We start from the raw sequence: 16464 nt of genomic DNA on the forward strand, positions 1-16464 counted from the left end.
TTGTTCCTCTAACTTCCTTGTAACTGCTAGCAAGTTATACCAAATGTCGCTGATCTCTTTAAACAATATTTAATGTGCACTTGTAACTGATGTTGAGGCAAATAAGTTGAAATCAATAGTTTATCATCTGTTGTTTTTTTTCACCTTTTTTGTTTTTGTTTCGACGTTTGTTTCTATTTCAAAAGAATCATTTTCAATAAATATGTTTTTATTTGTCGCTGTCCATTTGTCAAGATAGAACGATGTGGTGTTCAGAAAGTAAAACAAGTTAATTAATTTCAAAACTGCGCGTTTTATAAGAAGCGCTCTTATTTAAACGAGTATTGATTGAACAAGAATTAAGAAATGTCACCAGAAAAGTTCACCAAAAGGAACTATTAAGCTGGCTGGCAAGTGCATATTACCGTGTGAAATGTTAAAAGCCTGTCTTGTGCTGTAGAGTTAATTCCTGTAGAGATCAATCTATATATCACCGGTCTGACACAAAACGTACCATGATGCCATTAGTGGCTAACTAAGGACGCTGGGGAAAATTTAGAATCAATTATAAATCACTTCGATTGTGCGTTATTCTATGTCCGCCCGAGCGGAAGTTGAGCAATATTGAAACATGCGCCTCTGGAACCTTTGAAATCAGCTTGGAGACATGTTCAATATCGATCAGGAACACACTGGCTATACCTGTGTATGCATCTCGTTAGATGCCATGCTTGATTGTTACAAGTTTTGTTTGGACTATCTATGACCAGTATTTTGTTTGGGGAAAACATTGGAATAGACAAGTATTATTACAAAACGCTTAATTTGATAATCATTTCGAGACAGTCGCACAGTGTTTTGTTTGGACTATCTATGACCAGTGGCGGCGTTTTGTCTGGGGAAAACATTGGAATAGACAAGTATTATAACAAAACGCTTCGTTTGATAATAATCATTTCGAGACAGTCGCACAGTCATGTTGGGGACTAGTTGCTATATAATGTTTCGATGATGATGTGTAGAGGAATAACGCCAATTTATTGTGATTATTCATAAGTTGTACTTCGACAGAGAAATGTCAAACGTATTTCAGATATCGTGGATATTAAAAAAATGAATGGGTGCAAAACGTTGTGACTTTGGACTTATTCTCCAGCTACATGTCGTTTGGCTTGCTCCTGTGGTGCCAATAGAGGAAAAGAATTTTGAAAGATTTTCATTCGCTAAAAAATGACAGCATAAGCGATTATTACAACATGTGAAATACATGTATAGTATTAAATTGTGTGTTTGGGTACAGGTTTGGAAGTAAGCAATTTGTTTATTTTTGCATAAATACGTATTATTCTAATAATATGGTAATGTTTAAATTTACATCGTTGTCTAAATGGCATCAGCGATAAACCAATATTCATGGTCAATTTATGGTTTAAATTAGCGTAAACATAGATTGTATTTATTCCATGTATGGGTACACATTGTGTGTTGCCTACCATCGAATGCCGGTATTTTATATACATTATATTTTTAGCTTTTAGTATCATATACTATAATACTACTGTTTGAGACTGTGATCCATTTGGTACAATCAATACGTATTGCATCAACGAGCATCTCTAATATTAAAACGGTTACTGGTTAAACATTCAAGACTGAAACGCTCGATAGAAAAAAAAACGCTCGATAGAAAAAAATACAAATAACCTAAGAATGCATGTCATTTCGTACAAAACTGCCGTGCTCGATGATTCTTCAATCATTTATAAATTGGGGTATACGCATATCATGGTAAATTTGTTATGAAGATACATGTTGCACATTTTATCCTGTCACATCCCTTTAAATCAGCCCGATAACCAGGTAACCTAATATCCCAAAAGAGATTAGGCTAGATGACCACGTGACCTCGAATATCTGTCAGTTGCTGTCCGCGCATGCGCATGCATTTACTATTTTCTTTTAATAAAATATACTTTTTTTCTATTAGATCTAATAAAAATACCAAATACATGTAAACAACTGTTTGTTTAAACATTATTATTTAAACAGCATAATTTCGTCTTTGTGTATTGAATTAATTACAAGTAACTCGATTTCTGTGTGTTTTAACAAGATGGAAGCTAGCCTAATCGCTTTGCCTGACGTGACGTCACAATGGGTTTTTTTTCGCGCGTGATGTTTACCATATTAAATATTTAAACACAAAATACTCGAAAACTAGATATTTTAGAAACATTTCAACGAATGTTGTTAATGTGACAGGATAAATAGAATAATAGGTTGGTGACGTAGATGGAGAATGGTTCCTCCGACTTGCCAGATAACCATTCTCCATCCACGTCACCAACCTATTATTCTCTATATATCGTGCATACAATTGTGTAGTGATTTAAACGTGACCGGTATTATTTCCGGTATTTTTTCCATTGAAAACAACTCAATTTCAAAGCGCTCAGCAATGTTTTACCGTGTGTTTAATACACGCTAGATAATTGATCCAATCATAAAACTATCAGACTTCCAAAGGTCCGTGATCTCTGAATCGTACGAACGTGATTAAAGAATCCGTCAACAAGTAAGGACATTGTAAATACCATTGTTGATTATCAATACACCTGATGGAGCTGTTAACATTAGACTCTGTGGAGAGTAATTTTGTTGACTTAGGTGCACATAAACTCTGTGCTTGGAGATAATTTAAAAGGATAGGAGGCTAGATAACTGATGATTCGAAAATAAGGGTAATTCGGCAGACAACAGTAAATAATTGTTATACAAAAGATGAATGTAAAATTAGGATAATTCGGTAGAGAACCGTTAATAATTGCTAGATACCGGTATTAAATTAAAATGTGGATAATAAGGATAATTTGGTAGATAACCGTTAATAATTGATAGGTAATTGATATGTCGATGGTAAGTATAATTTGGTAGAGAGCCGTTACTTATTGTAATGCGAGAGAATCGTTTAAAATTGTATGCACCATCAATTAGGAAACATAAAGTTCACGTGCTTATTAGTTGGTTGTGAACACGTGCGGTAAAAAATGGTTCCCTGTACTCACTGGACCCAAACTACGAATGAAAATTGAAAACGAAAATCGAAAAAGATTAACATTTTAAGCTCAATCAATGATAAGATAACACGATGCGTATGATCAACCATTTAAAATGTAAACAGTAAGCGGGTATATAAGATTTTGTCAAATATTTATGAATTTATATAAAATGTGTAAAAAACTTATCATGTACATATTTCAATATAAATTAAAATAAAAGTTAAGAAGAACATGTGTCGAAAAATGTGAAATAAGCCAGATATTTAATTCTGAAATTGAAAACGGCTGTACAGCCGAATTTGCCAGCATGTATACCATACATGTACGATGTGAATCTAAACTTAGTTTAACGGTTTATTTGAGTTCCGGCAACGATATCTATTCATACGACACACGAACACTAACTCCAATCCTAATACAAAGGCGAATGCTTCGGATATTGTAGAAAAATATGTACGTCACAATCGGCTCGGGGCGCTAATTTGTCTTTGCTGCATTTTATGAAATTCGGCTTTAATGTATAATTTTTCTTGCCTATTTTGTGTTTTTGTAACATTTTTTATCAATATATTACAATTAAACACATATAAAAAATCGTATATACTCGCTTTAAGAAAACGAAGCCCAATAAGTTTCGACTTACGCGTATTTTTCCGAGTTAAGATGCACTGACTGAACACAAGATTGAGAGAACGTGTTCCAATTAAGATCTCCGCGAAAGATAAATATATATTTAAAGCCTCTATAAAGCTCAAAATCAAGGAAAATTTCGAAAAGTATTTCGTAAAATAAATTTAACACCTAAACAATCAGTGTTCCTTATAGCAATAGCCACAATTTCAACGCTAGATGTGATATGATTACAAAGATTTTTGTAGATACAAAATGCTCGTTTTTATTTATTTGTGACACAATTAATTCCATATTATTTTCCCGCGAATACATATATATATATTTATATATATATATATATATATATATATATATATATATATATATATATATATATATATATATATATATATATATATATATATATATATATATATATATATATATATATTCATACGACACACGAACACAAAAATGGTACCATGTCAATGTTCATGTGTCGTATGAATAGATATCGATACCGTTGCGAGAAAATTAAAATGGAATTAAATATGAAAAACAATAATAAAAACGAGAATTGTGTATCTAGAAACATATATATTTTATCAGACCACATCTGGCGTTAAAATTTCAGCAATTGTCATAAGGAACACTGATTTTTAATTGTTTAACTATATTTTACGAAATACTTTACGAAATTTTCGATGATTTTGAGCGTTATAGAGGCTTTACGATACTTTAACGGTAGTTTTAACATTTAAGATGTACAGAATGTACAGTATTGGGGACGATACGTTAAAAAAACAAACGGATATCAATCGATGAATTAATAGCTATTATATAGAAAGATAAAACTTGTTATACGAAACATTGAATTTCAATGTTATGGTTTTAGATAACGGTAGACAGACCGAACATATAAAGTAACCGTTATCCTTGTTAGATCCTCGCTCTGAGAATGCATGTCCGTAAAGTGTCGTGCATGTCCGTAAAGTGTCGTGCATGTCCGTAAAGTGTCGTGCATGTCCGTAAAGTGTCGTCGCACAGGCTAATCAGGAGCGACACTTTCCGTCCTTAGTGGATTTTCGTTTAAACAAGACTTTCTTTAAACGAAAAATTCCATAAATACGGAAAGTGTCGCCCCTTTAGCAAATGCTTATCTGGGACGACAGTTTACGCTCATGAATTAAACCCAGTTTCCCAGAACAAGGCTCAGTATGTGTTCTACCCTAAGATCTTTCTTAATCAGATTATGTTTTCAGAGCTGGGAAAATTTTTCTTGAAAACTGCAAGAAAATGAAAACTGAAAGCGACAATGACAATGCTAAAGCATTCCTGGATTAAACAGTTTAACATGGACGAGATATCAACGGTGAGCAAAAAAGTGAAAGATATAGAACGAGAAATCGAGAATGGAGTTCATAGCGCAACTATCAATCTCTCACTGTTTGACAGTGGTATTGAAGCAGGTGTTAACAAAAGGGAATCGCAAACGGAAACAGAAGAACCAACAGTGGCCACGTTTTACTTGAATAACGAAAATGGAAAGGTGAGGCGCGAATATTCTATTGAGTCGCGTTCTTAGAAAACTGGGCAAAATGCATGTGCGTAAAGTGTCGTCCCAGATTAGCCTGTGCAGTCCGCTAAGGCTTATCAGGGACGACATTTTCCGCTTAAACTAAATTTTTCGGTAAAAAGGGACTTCCTTTAAACGAAAAATACCATTAAAGCGGAAAGTGTCGTCCCTGATTAGCCTATGCGGGCTGCACAGGCTAATCTGGGACGAGATTTTACGCATATGCATTATGCCCAGTTTTCTCAGAACAAGACACAATTGTAAATTCCATTTAGCTTGACGTTCAATTAGATCAAGTCTTAAGCTCACCAGAGAAAAAACTGCTCATGATGACCTATTGTGATCACCTTGGTCCAGAGTCCGTCGTACGTCTAGAACTTTACCACTCTAGAGGCAAATGATTGATCCAATCTTGATGTAACTTGGCCCAAATGTTTATCTTGCCAATATCTAGGCTGAGTTCGAATCTGGGTCATGTGCGTGCAAAAACTAGGCCACCGTGTAAGCTCTTAGAAAAGCAATATAACCAAACTAAAAACTGTTTAGAATCCATCTTGATAAAGATTTGTCAGAATGATTATCTTGAAAATATCCAAGTTTGAATCTTAGTCATATGCGTCCAAAAACTAGGTCACCAGGTCACCAGGTCAAATCTTCTAAAACCTTTTTTAGACCTTACAGGCAAAATGTGTAATTTAATGTTGATGAAATGTGGCAATAATGTTTATTTTGACAACATCTAGTCCAAGTGCAAATCTTGGTCACTTGTGTCCAACAACTGGTCACCAGGTCTTATCTTAGGAAAACAGGGTTACCATTCTAGAGACCACATTTATGACTCAACGTTGCTGAAATGTGGCAAGAATGCGACCATATCTTATTCAAGTGCGAATCTTATTCATGTCCGGCCTAAAACTTGGTCACCACGTCAAAGCTATAAAAAAAAAAATACCATTCTAGATGCCACATTAAAGAATCGATCTTGATCTTGGTCATAATTTCATAATTAGCAATATCTAGCCGAGTTTGAATCTTGGTTCAACGCTAGGTCGCCAAGTCAAATCTAAGAAAAATAATGTAACCATTTTACAAGCCACATGAATGACTCAATCTTGATGAAATTTAGTCAGATTGTATAGCACGTGCGTCCAGAAAGATCATCCGGTCAACTTTGACAAAAAAAAATGTTACCATCTATGATGCCATATTCATGAATCAATTGCGAAAAAAACATGGTCAAATTGTTCATCTTGACAATATAGATATGCCGAGTTTCAATCGCGGTCACTTCCGTAAAAGAAATAGGTAAAGAGGTCCAATCTTACAAACAACTTTTTATCACTCGAGAGGCCGCATTTATATTATATATAATATTGTTGAAACTTTGTCAGTACGTGTATATTTATCTTGAAAAAATCTTGGCCGAATTTTAATCCATGTCATTTGCGTTAAAAAACACTAGGCTACCTGTCAATTTTTATAAGAAAACGCATTGTTTGTATTGAAAATACCGAGGCCGGTGATGAAACTGGGTCATTCGTGTCCAAAGACTATGTCACAAGGTCGAACCATAGAAAAACTTTGGGAGCAGAGCTACAAATAATTTTTTAAGATAAAGATTATTTCACTCATGGTTTAGTTTGCTGATAAGTACAATGAGTAAAATACAAAATCAAAGACTTTTGCGGGAGTTTTTAAAATACTCCCGCAAAAGTCTTTGATTTTGTATTTTATAAAAAAAATATACATGAACATGCATAAAACATGTATTAATAATAAAGAACATCTACTATTGTTTACATAAACATGCATACAACAGCATTTTGAAATGGCTGATCAAATAATCGGAATTGGGGCACTTTTGGTCCAACTGATAATTGCACAAAAGCGTATGCTAATTTTTTATGATGATTTTCTTCACTCATGAAAAGTATAATTAATGCGTACTTGGAAATTTTCCATGAGTATTTTACGCAAATACGCATCTTATCTGGACCTCTGTTTGGGAGTTAACCGCTGTGAGGAGTTTGAGAAATTCGTTTATGCTCATCCGTTAAGTCCCTTTTAGAAGTATGTTTGCTGCAGGAGACACCGAGTCCCATACTGCGGAACTTGAACGCGGTCCGGAAGTACTCGTTCACGAGGTCGATCCTGAAAAAGAACCACTCCGAACCGTACGTGCCAGGCAAACAGGTGAGAACCATGCAAGGCAGGGAGCTTATTGTTCACAATAATTGCGAACTTTTCTATGTTTTATTGCACAGTACATTCTTCGTTTATTCTTCACATTTCATATTTCTTATTTTAGCGACGTTTTATAAAAAAAGTGATACAAATGAGAGGAATAGTTGCAAAAGTTGCAAAAGAAATTGTAATTATTATGTTTGTAAAATATGTACACATAAACTGAATATTACAGTTACTATTCACAGTGGTAAACTTTTATGATATTCATTACAGTCCAATAAAGTCGATATATAAGTAATATATCTTTTAAAACAAGACACGAAATGCTGAGCCTAAAAAACTGCTGCAGCCAATTGTATAAATATAAATAACGTTAGCCTATCCCAAAGACATCCTTTATTCGGATATTGATAACCGAAGTCAAATTCCTTGGCTTAATCTTATCCAAATTGTAACAAAAACATTCATCTGTTCCGATATCTATTTGTTTATACAATCGCTAAGCAAAAAATATCATAAAATTCAAGATAGCCAAAAATTATTTGCTGGATTCAGATTCATACAATTGGCTGCTGGAGAACTGTGCACGCGTTCTGCGTTATGCTTTCAGAATGGAGTCTACTTTCAAAATAAGGCGTTCGAAGGCGATGACGTCACTTCATCCAAACGACGTCAGTCTTTTGCTGACGTGGTGACCCAGTTCATCGCGGAACCAATCAAAGAGGACAGTCACCCGTTTGGGCGTGGCCACCTGTACAAGTCTGTGCTCGATTATGACCAACCAAAAATACATCGAGGCGAGGAGAGCGTGTTGATGTGGGTGCTCGCTATACTGCTTATTCTGGGGATCGCCGTTGGCGTCATTATTATGTCACGTGAGTAACAGACAGGTCTTGTGAAGATTCGAATTCGCATGTGCACAGTCTACGGTAATCTGGGCCGACATTTACGGACTAAACAGGCAATTTTTATACCCCTATTACCATTAGTAATGGGGGCTATATAGGAGTCACTTTGTCGGTCGGTCGGTCGGTTGGTCGGTCTGTCGGTATGTCCCGAAATTTAATCCGATCTTCACCAAACTTGGTCACAAGTTGTATCTGGATGATGTATAGGTCAAGTTTGAATATGGGTCATGCCGGGTCAAAAACTAGGTCACGGGGTCACTTAGTGTGTTTTAAACCGAAGGTTTGTCCGGACCAAAACTATGTCATTTATCGTTAGATTTTAAGATAACTTGGTACATTTGTTCACCATCATGGGACGGTGTGTCGCGTGAAAAAGGTACGTCGATATTTCCAAGGTCAATGTCATACTTGGAGTTCAAGGCTCAAATGATTGTCCGGGCCATAACTTTATCATTTATTGTGAGATTTTAAATCATTTGGCAAATTTGTTCACCATCATGGGACGGTGTGTCGCGCGAAAGAATTACGTCAATATCTCGAAGGTCAAGGTCACATTTTAAGTTCAAAGATTATAAAAGGTCATAAATGAGCTTGTCTGGGCAACAACTATGTCGTTCATTGTGAGATTTTAAAATCATTTGGCACAATTGTTCACCATCATTGGACGGTGTGTCGCGCGAAAGAATAACGTCGATATCTCCAAGGTCAAGGTCACACTTTGAGTTCAAAGGTCAAAAATGGCCATCAATGAGCTTGTCTGGGCCATAACTATGTAAGTCATTGTGAGATTTTAAAATCATTTGGCATATTTGTTCACCATCATAGGAAGGTGTGTCGCGCGAAAGAAGTACATCAATATCTCCAAGGTCAAGGTCACAATTTGAGTTCAAAGGTCAAAAATGGCCATAAATGAGCTTGTCCGGGCCATAACTATGTCATTCATTGTGAGATTTTAAAATCATTTGGCACATTTGTTCACCATTATTGGACGGTGTGTCGCGCGAAAGAATTACGTCGATATCTGCAACGTCAAGGTCACACTGTGAGTTCAAAGGTCAAAAATGGCCATAAATGATCTTGTCCGGGCCATAACTATGTCATTTATTGTGAGATTTTAAAAATACATTGTACATTTGTTCACAATCATTGGACGGCATGTCATGCGAAAGAATTCAAGAGTTCAAAGGTCGAAATGGCCATAAATGATGATGGCAATATAATTCTTAAAAATCGCCATTAATTTCATTCTCTTGTTTTGTGAAGACAGCATGCAAAATAGTCTGTGTCAATGCGGCACGTGGGGGTATACGTCACGTCTGTGACAAAGCTCTAGTTAAAGAAGTGACTTCCTTTAATTAAAAACGATCAAAATCAGTAAATCGAAAAGTGTCGTCCCTGATGAGCCTGTGCGGACTGCACAGGCTAATCTAGGACAACACTTTACGCAACTTTACGCACATGCACAAATTATGTTTCGCATGAATCGATTATCATAATGTAGAAAGCAATTTTTAAGAAGTTTTATGCATAGATTATCGAAAACTGTAAAAGTACAGAGAATAAACTTTCTGGCGAGACACAAATAAAAGAAAGTCGCGAACGACGCCAATAAATTTCCATTTTTCAATCGGATCTATGTCCAATATTTTCATTTATCTCCTTTCTATTATTTGTAACTCGAAAATGGGTACGACATGATATGTGCAGTACAGCTAATATTTTAACACATTATTTACAATGAATGTGTTGCTTTTCATACAATTTTACATCTTATTGAATGTTTGCATGCGTCTGAAATGTATTAACCAATTTATGCCTAGTGGACTCTCCCATCCTTCTAAATTGGATCAATTTATTTCCAAAATTAGGGATGTCTAGTATATTTATTTCTATATTTAGAATATTTCTTACAGAAATTCCTTCAAGCAAACAGCGCAGACCCAGATGAGATGCCAAATCATGCGGCGTCTCATCTGGGTCAACGCTGTTTGCCAAGGCCTTTTTTCTAGACGCTAGGCATAAATGGGTTACCACGAACTATTCCTATGACATCTTTTACTAACGTGTTAACATGCATTTAACACATTATCAGTGTACGGTATGGAGCAGGAAACGCTGACATGCATATATCATACCACACGATGTAAAAATATAATTAATTTGTGTATGGCGTCCATTAACTGTGTACTGTCCTAAAGCGACTGCGTTGGTCGCGAGTACCTGCATGTTTCTCGTGACGAGCGATTCATATGAGTCGCGTTCTGAGACAACTGGGCATAATGCATGTCCGTAAAGTGTTGTCCCAGATTAGCCTGTGCAGTCCGCACAGGCTAATCAGGGACGACACTTTCCGTCTTAACTAGATTTTCGGTCAGGAGGTCAGGAAGGACTTTCTTCAAACTAAAAATACCATAAAAGCGGAAAGTGTCGTCCCTGATAACATGTGCGGACTGCACAGGCTAATCTGGAACGACACTTAACGCACATGCATTAATTTTATCAGAACAATACACATATCGTTGCCACTTCGTTTCAGAGATGCACATATTACGACAGAAATACCTCGGCGACATAGGAGGAACGGCAAATCAAACCTCGATCTCTCAATGACAATATTGCAGCGAGTGAGATCCAGCCTCTTGTCACTAATGTTGCCTTGGACTTTGACATGCAACACGGAAAATCATCAAAAGGACAAAGTGCCATTCACTGCCATTGCATTAATTAAACACGCGAGATAAGGACGCATGATTATTCTTGTGGCAGAATTGAAAAAAAAGAACTTCGGATGCAGTTCATTATCGATAACGCACAGGGTATTCGCTTAAAATATGCATGCACGATGTTTGGTTATGTTCATTTTAGGTTTCCTCCAAAGACACTAAGTACTGGTTCTAGGCCCAGACAACGGACTCGAGAGCGTTTCAATAAGCCTGAGGCTTTCGATGCAATCGAGCTAATATAAATAGGTTTAAACTAATAATAATACAGTTGTATTTAATATTTTCTCACAACAAACAATCCAATGTATTTATTTTATGACACTATTTGAAGTATTAAAGTAATACTTAAAAGACATTCATTATGTATTATTACAGGTAATAAGTTGGCTTTCTATTTATTTTCTACTCTGAAGTTTAACATGTAATATGTCCAATAGCTCATCAACAATTCATGTAATAAGCGCCGCGTCAAGCGGAAATGTGTCTTATGACAGAAGCACATGCGTAAATTTTAAATATCGAGTCGAGGTCTAGTCTCATGTGATATCAAACTGAGTTTGCCTTTATTTATTATGGTATGTACATACATGATGTTATTGAATGCTGTTTCGTGTACCGGTATGTGTGATTTAAAAAGTATGATGTGGCCCGATTGGGATACAATTGAAACATGTATATATATATTGTATAATATATGACGTATTTATAAAAAAAATGTTAAATGTTTAAATAATTTGTTATTTAAACGAAACATGTATTAAGTATATCACATATAAATGTTTACATGAAGTGCGTTTTAGTATTTCGCAGTTAATAAGCACCCCCCTCCCGCATCTAATTCTGCATTATGTGTCGACCTGTTTTTCCCGCGCTCCTACCTTATTTAATTACAAGACTCACGAAAAATGAGACGATTTTTTTAAATAATAGCTGCAATTTTCAACTAGTAGTTGTTACTGAAAGATTTTCAATGTTGGTATGGTCTTGTGTTGTGGTGTTAACCGGAGTACCCGGAGGTGCGGTATGATGACCACCAACCGAACTTACATGCTGCCGGGAACGGGCATTGAACCCGGATCGCCTAGGTGAGAAACGAATGTACCAACCACTGCGCTAGCCAGACAGACGTTTACATAAAATATTAAAAGAAGATAAAATCAGATTAAATGGGTGCGTTTCTCTCTCTGTTTTCAGATGCTGTCTTCAACGGACATACATGTACAATGAAAACTATCGAAATATCTGAAACATATTTTATATCTATTTGGTATATCTATAATTCCACGAACATGTTTATTCAATCACTTTGTTCTGCTAGTCTAATCTAGAGAAAAGCATACAGACATGTTTTTGAAGATTGTACAAGATAATTCTGTGTAACTCTTTTTCGATTTAGTCGAACACTAAGCAGAAGTTTCATCGTGTCAAACAATCCAAAAGTGTTTTATCCATACATGCGTGACGGTTGAAATCGATGTAAATACGATGTTTCCAGCAGGATATTTAATTAATTTGTGTAATCAGATCTTGATGAAACGACATCAATTTGATGGACAAATATTTATCTTGCCGATAATTTAACGCACTCGGCTAGAAGAGTGTTAACTGCAATCGATATTGTTTTTAAAACAAAATGCTGTTGTGGAGAGAAATTCGTACTCTTATCACCTTCCTGTATACATGGAATTTCGATAATCCAGCGTTGCGTTTCAGATATAAGCGATATATGTACATCGATTTTATCTGAAAAAGCTAGATTATCGAATTTCCATCTTAACTTAATGGAGAACGATGTCACATGTGCTTCTTGAATAATAGCAATTCTCAACAAAAAGTGAACGTATTCAACAATATTAAATTTATTATTTGTACCACTCCACATACAGTTTTGTATGTGAGAAAAATATTTAATATATACCATTAGCTAACAGGCAGTAAGATAACAATACGCTTTGAAATAACTGTATTTTATCATTCTATCTTTAACAAATCTTTTGGTGAAAATTAATCAACAAACGCAATGAAATATGTTTACGATGGACCATTGTTCAACTTAATTTAACAAATGCCACTCATTTACGTTTTAAGCTCAAGTCTTTTATTTTTATGTCCCCCAGTCTATACTGGGGAACATATTGTTTTTACCCTGTTTGTTTGTTGGTTTGCGTAAAACTTCAACACTGGCAATAACTTTTGCAATATTGAAGATAGCAACTTGATATTTGGCATGCATGTGTATCTCATGAAGCTGCACATTTGGAGTCATCCTTCAAGGCCATTGGTCAAATACATGGGGGGGGGGGGGGGGGGGGCATAGTGTTTCACAATCACATCTTGTTTTACTATGTATTTTTATATACTCACTAAAATATAGAAGTATTTGATCTAGTTTTGCAGGATATTTATTATAGAATCCAAATTCTGCTATACTGCTGAACAACTTTACAAAAAAACAGACAGCAACGTTCGACTGAACTTCGTTGATTTTAATAAATATTGTCAAAGTGTTTTCGAAATTAAATAAATTGGAGTCGTGTTCTGAGTAAACTGAGCATAATGCATGTGCGTAAAGTGTCGTCCCAGATTAGCCTGTGCGGTCCGGACAGACTAATCAGGGACGACACTTTCCGTCTAAATTGGAATTTTTGCTAAGAGACTTCATTTAAAAGAAAAATTCATAAAAGCGGAAAGTGTCGTCCCTGATTAGCCTATGCGGACTGTACAGGCTAATATGGGACGACACTTTACGCACATGCATTATGCCCAGTTTTCTCCGAACGCGACTCAAATAAATATTAAAAACATCGTGAACGCAATAAATCTTCTGGTAAGCTAGCTCCTATTCAAGTGCGCTGGACTATAAATCCGAGGATCGAAAAGTTTAATTCCCGACCGGTTCACATAAAAATTGTGAGGATTTGTTATTTCCAGTAAATTATTTTTAATTCAATGTTGCCCTATCTATGATTCAAAAACGGCAGTTGTCAATTACTTGCGTAACTGGTGAAGTAGCTTAACTATGGAAAATGTGTGTAAGTGAATTGGCCTGCGTGATATGAGTTATATGATTTTGCTAATGGCGAAACATCAAAAAACAATTAGTCAATTCAACAGCCTGAAATCCCACCACCCCTTCGAATAATCCCCGGTCAGCCTTACCACTTGATTGTCGCACTGTCGAGTTCTCGCATTCTCGCCATCGCGTTCTCGCCATCGTATTTTCGCACTTTCGTCATCGTATTGTCGCACTCTTGTCATCGTACTCTCGCGTTCTCGCATTGTCGCCATCGTATTTTCGCATTGTCGTCATCGCACTGTCGCATTGTCGTCATCGTATTATCGCGTTCTTGCATTCTCGCCATCGCGTTCTCGCATTATCGCCATCGTATTGTCGCACTGTCGTCATCGTATTGTCGCATTCTCGTCATCATACTCTCGCGTTCTCGCGTTCTCGCATTCTCGCCCTCTGGATTTTAATGTATAACCACGATGGCCCCAACGTTATACCGTAGTATTCCGTAGAATCCGTACTGTCGCACTGTCGCCATCGTACTGTCGCACTGTCTTCATCGTAGTATCGCACTATCGCATTGTCGCCCTCTGGATTTAAATGTGTAACCACGATGACCGTAACGTTATTCCGTATAATGCGATAGTACGATGGCGACAGTGCGACAATACGATGGCGACAGTGCGATAGTACGATGGCGACAATGCGACAATGCGATAGTGCGATGATACGATGACGACAGTGCGACAATACGATGGCAAAAGTGTGATAGTACGATGGCGACAATTCGACAATGCGATAATACGATGACGACAGTGCGACAATACGATGGCGACAAGTTCGATAGTACGATGGCGAGAATGCGATAATACGATGACGACAGTACGACGACGCGATAGTACGATGGCGACAATACCGTTAGGGCCATCGTTGTTAAATATTAAAATCCAGAGGGCGACCATGCGATAGTGCGATAGTACGATGGCGACAATTCGATAGTACGATGGCGACAATGCGATAGTACGATGGCGACAATCCGACAACGCGATAGTTCGATGGCGACAATTCGACAACGCGATAGTATGATGGCGACAATGCGATAGTCATGTTGTACTGTCGCCATCGTATCATCGCATTGTCGCCGTCGTACTATCGCATTTTCGCCAACGTACTATCGCGTTGTCGTACTGTCGTCATCGTATTATCGCATTGTCGCCATCGTACTGTCACATTGTAGCCATCGCATTGTCGCACTGTCGTCATCGTTTTATTGCACTTTCGCATTTTTGTTGCCATCGTACTATCGCACTGTCGTCATCGTATTGTCGCACTGTCGCCATCGTACTATCGCATTGTCGCCATCGTACTATCGCATTGTCGCTATCGCACTATCGCATTGTCGCCATCGTACTATCGCGTTGTCGCCATCGTACTATCGCATTGTCGCCATCGCACTATCGCATTGTCGCCCTCTGAATGTTAATGTGTAACCACAATGGCACTAACGGTATTCCGTAGTATTTTGTACAGGTGCAGTTTACCTCTTGAACAAACAACAGAGGAACCAGTATTAGTGTGTCAAACGTTCCTCAACGCTAGCGCGTCAAATTTTGCAATACTAAAACGTTATATCGTACATGAGGTGATGGGATACGTTTAACATATAACAGTCATGCTCGGGCAGTAAGATCCAAAATATATCGTACACTTTCGTATCTTGAATATAAGTGCTTAAATTTGTTTCATGCCTGTAAATAATAGTTCAAACTTATGCCTAAATAAGTTTACTATGTTTATAATGTCGCTGTTAACTGTGTTTAAAACTGACGTCGTGTAAGATATTTTACTATGTATACATATTCTGCTTATGCTTTTTGGTAATTATTGTAAATTGTGTCTGATTATTTGTTCAGCTGTTCGTGTATTTGGGGGAAATAAAGTTTAGATATGCTTATGTCTGACAAGTAAACACAAAAACCGTTCTTCAAAATAGAAATAAGTGAAGACATCCCATTTAAGACATGTAAACCCATGTCGTTATTGCTATATCACTTTCTTAAACACTGCACTTTTTTATGAATGCATCGCTTACTATATGATATGATAATATTGATGGATGGTCTAATACAAATATTGAGCAATAAAATATTATTATTATGTTTCAAACATTTTATAATGCAATTCAGTGCCAGATTCAGACAAAAAGATATTTGAAACATTTTATACATTGTTGTTCAATCATAATTGAGATGGAAGAGAGAAATTAAAACCATTCATTAGCAAAATACTAATTTGCTTGGAATCTAGAAAAAAAGAGTAAAATATCTGTGGTTGTCAAATTATTTCCGTTAATTTCTCTTTGGGATTTTCACATTCTTTCTGGTCATTTCACTTCCGGTTTTTTAAAGCA

General features: G+C 36.5%; 1 protein-coding gene across 3 annotated transcripts in view; it reads left to right on the forward strand.

The window, feature by feature from the left end:
* Positions 1 to 11753, forward strand: part of LOC127857869 (uncharacterized) — a 19692-nt gene extending 7939 nt beyond the window's left edge. The window contains exons 1-5 of one of the 3 annotated variants that reach the window (XM_052394579.1): positions 737 to 1287; positions 4913 to 5199; positions 7312 to 7419; positions 8024 to 8288; positions 10858 to 11753. In XM_052394579.1, the coding sequence (XP_052250539.1) occupies positions 4966 to 5199; positions 7312 to 7419; positions 8024 to 8288; positions 10858 to 10931 (681 nt within the window). In that variant the 5' untranslated portion in view covers positions 737 to 1287; positions 4913 to 4965 and the 3' untranslated portion in view covers positions 10932 to 11753. Of the gene's footprint in view, positions 1 to 736; positions 1288 to 2758; positions 2896 to 4912; positions 5200 to 7311; positions 7420 to 8023; positions 8289 to 10857 lie in introns of those variants that run through there. The other 2 variants (XM_052394580.1, XM_052394578.1) reach the window with 2 other exon arrangements.
* The last annotated feature ends 4711 nt before the right edge of the window (positions 11754 to 16464 follow it).

This window comes from Dreissena polymorpha, chromosome 14 (assembly GCF_020536995.1).
Source record: "Dreissena polymorpha isolate Duluth1 chromosome 14, UMN_Dpol_1.0, whole genome shotgun sequence".
Lineage (NCBI taxonomy): Eukaryota > Metazoa > Mollusca > Bivalvia > Myida > Dreissenidae > Dreissena > Dreissena polymorpha.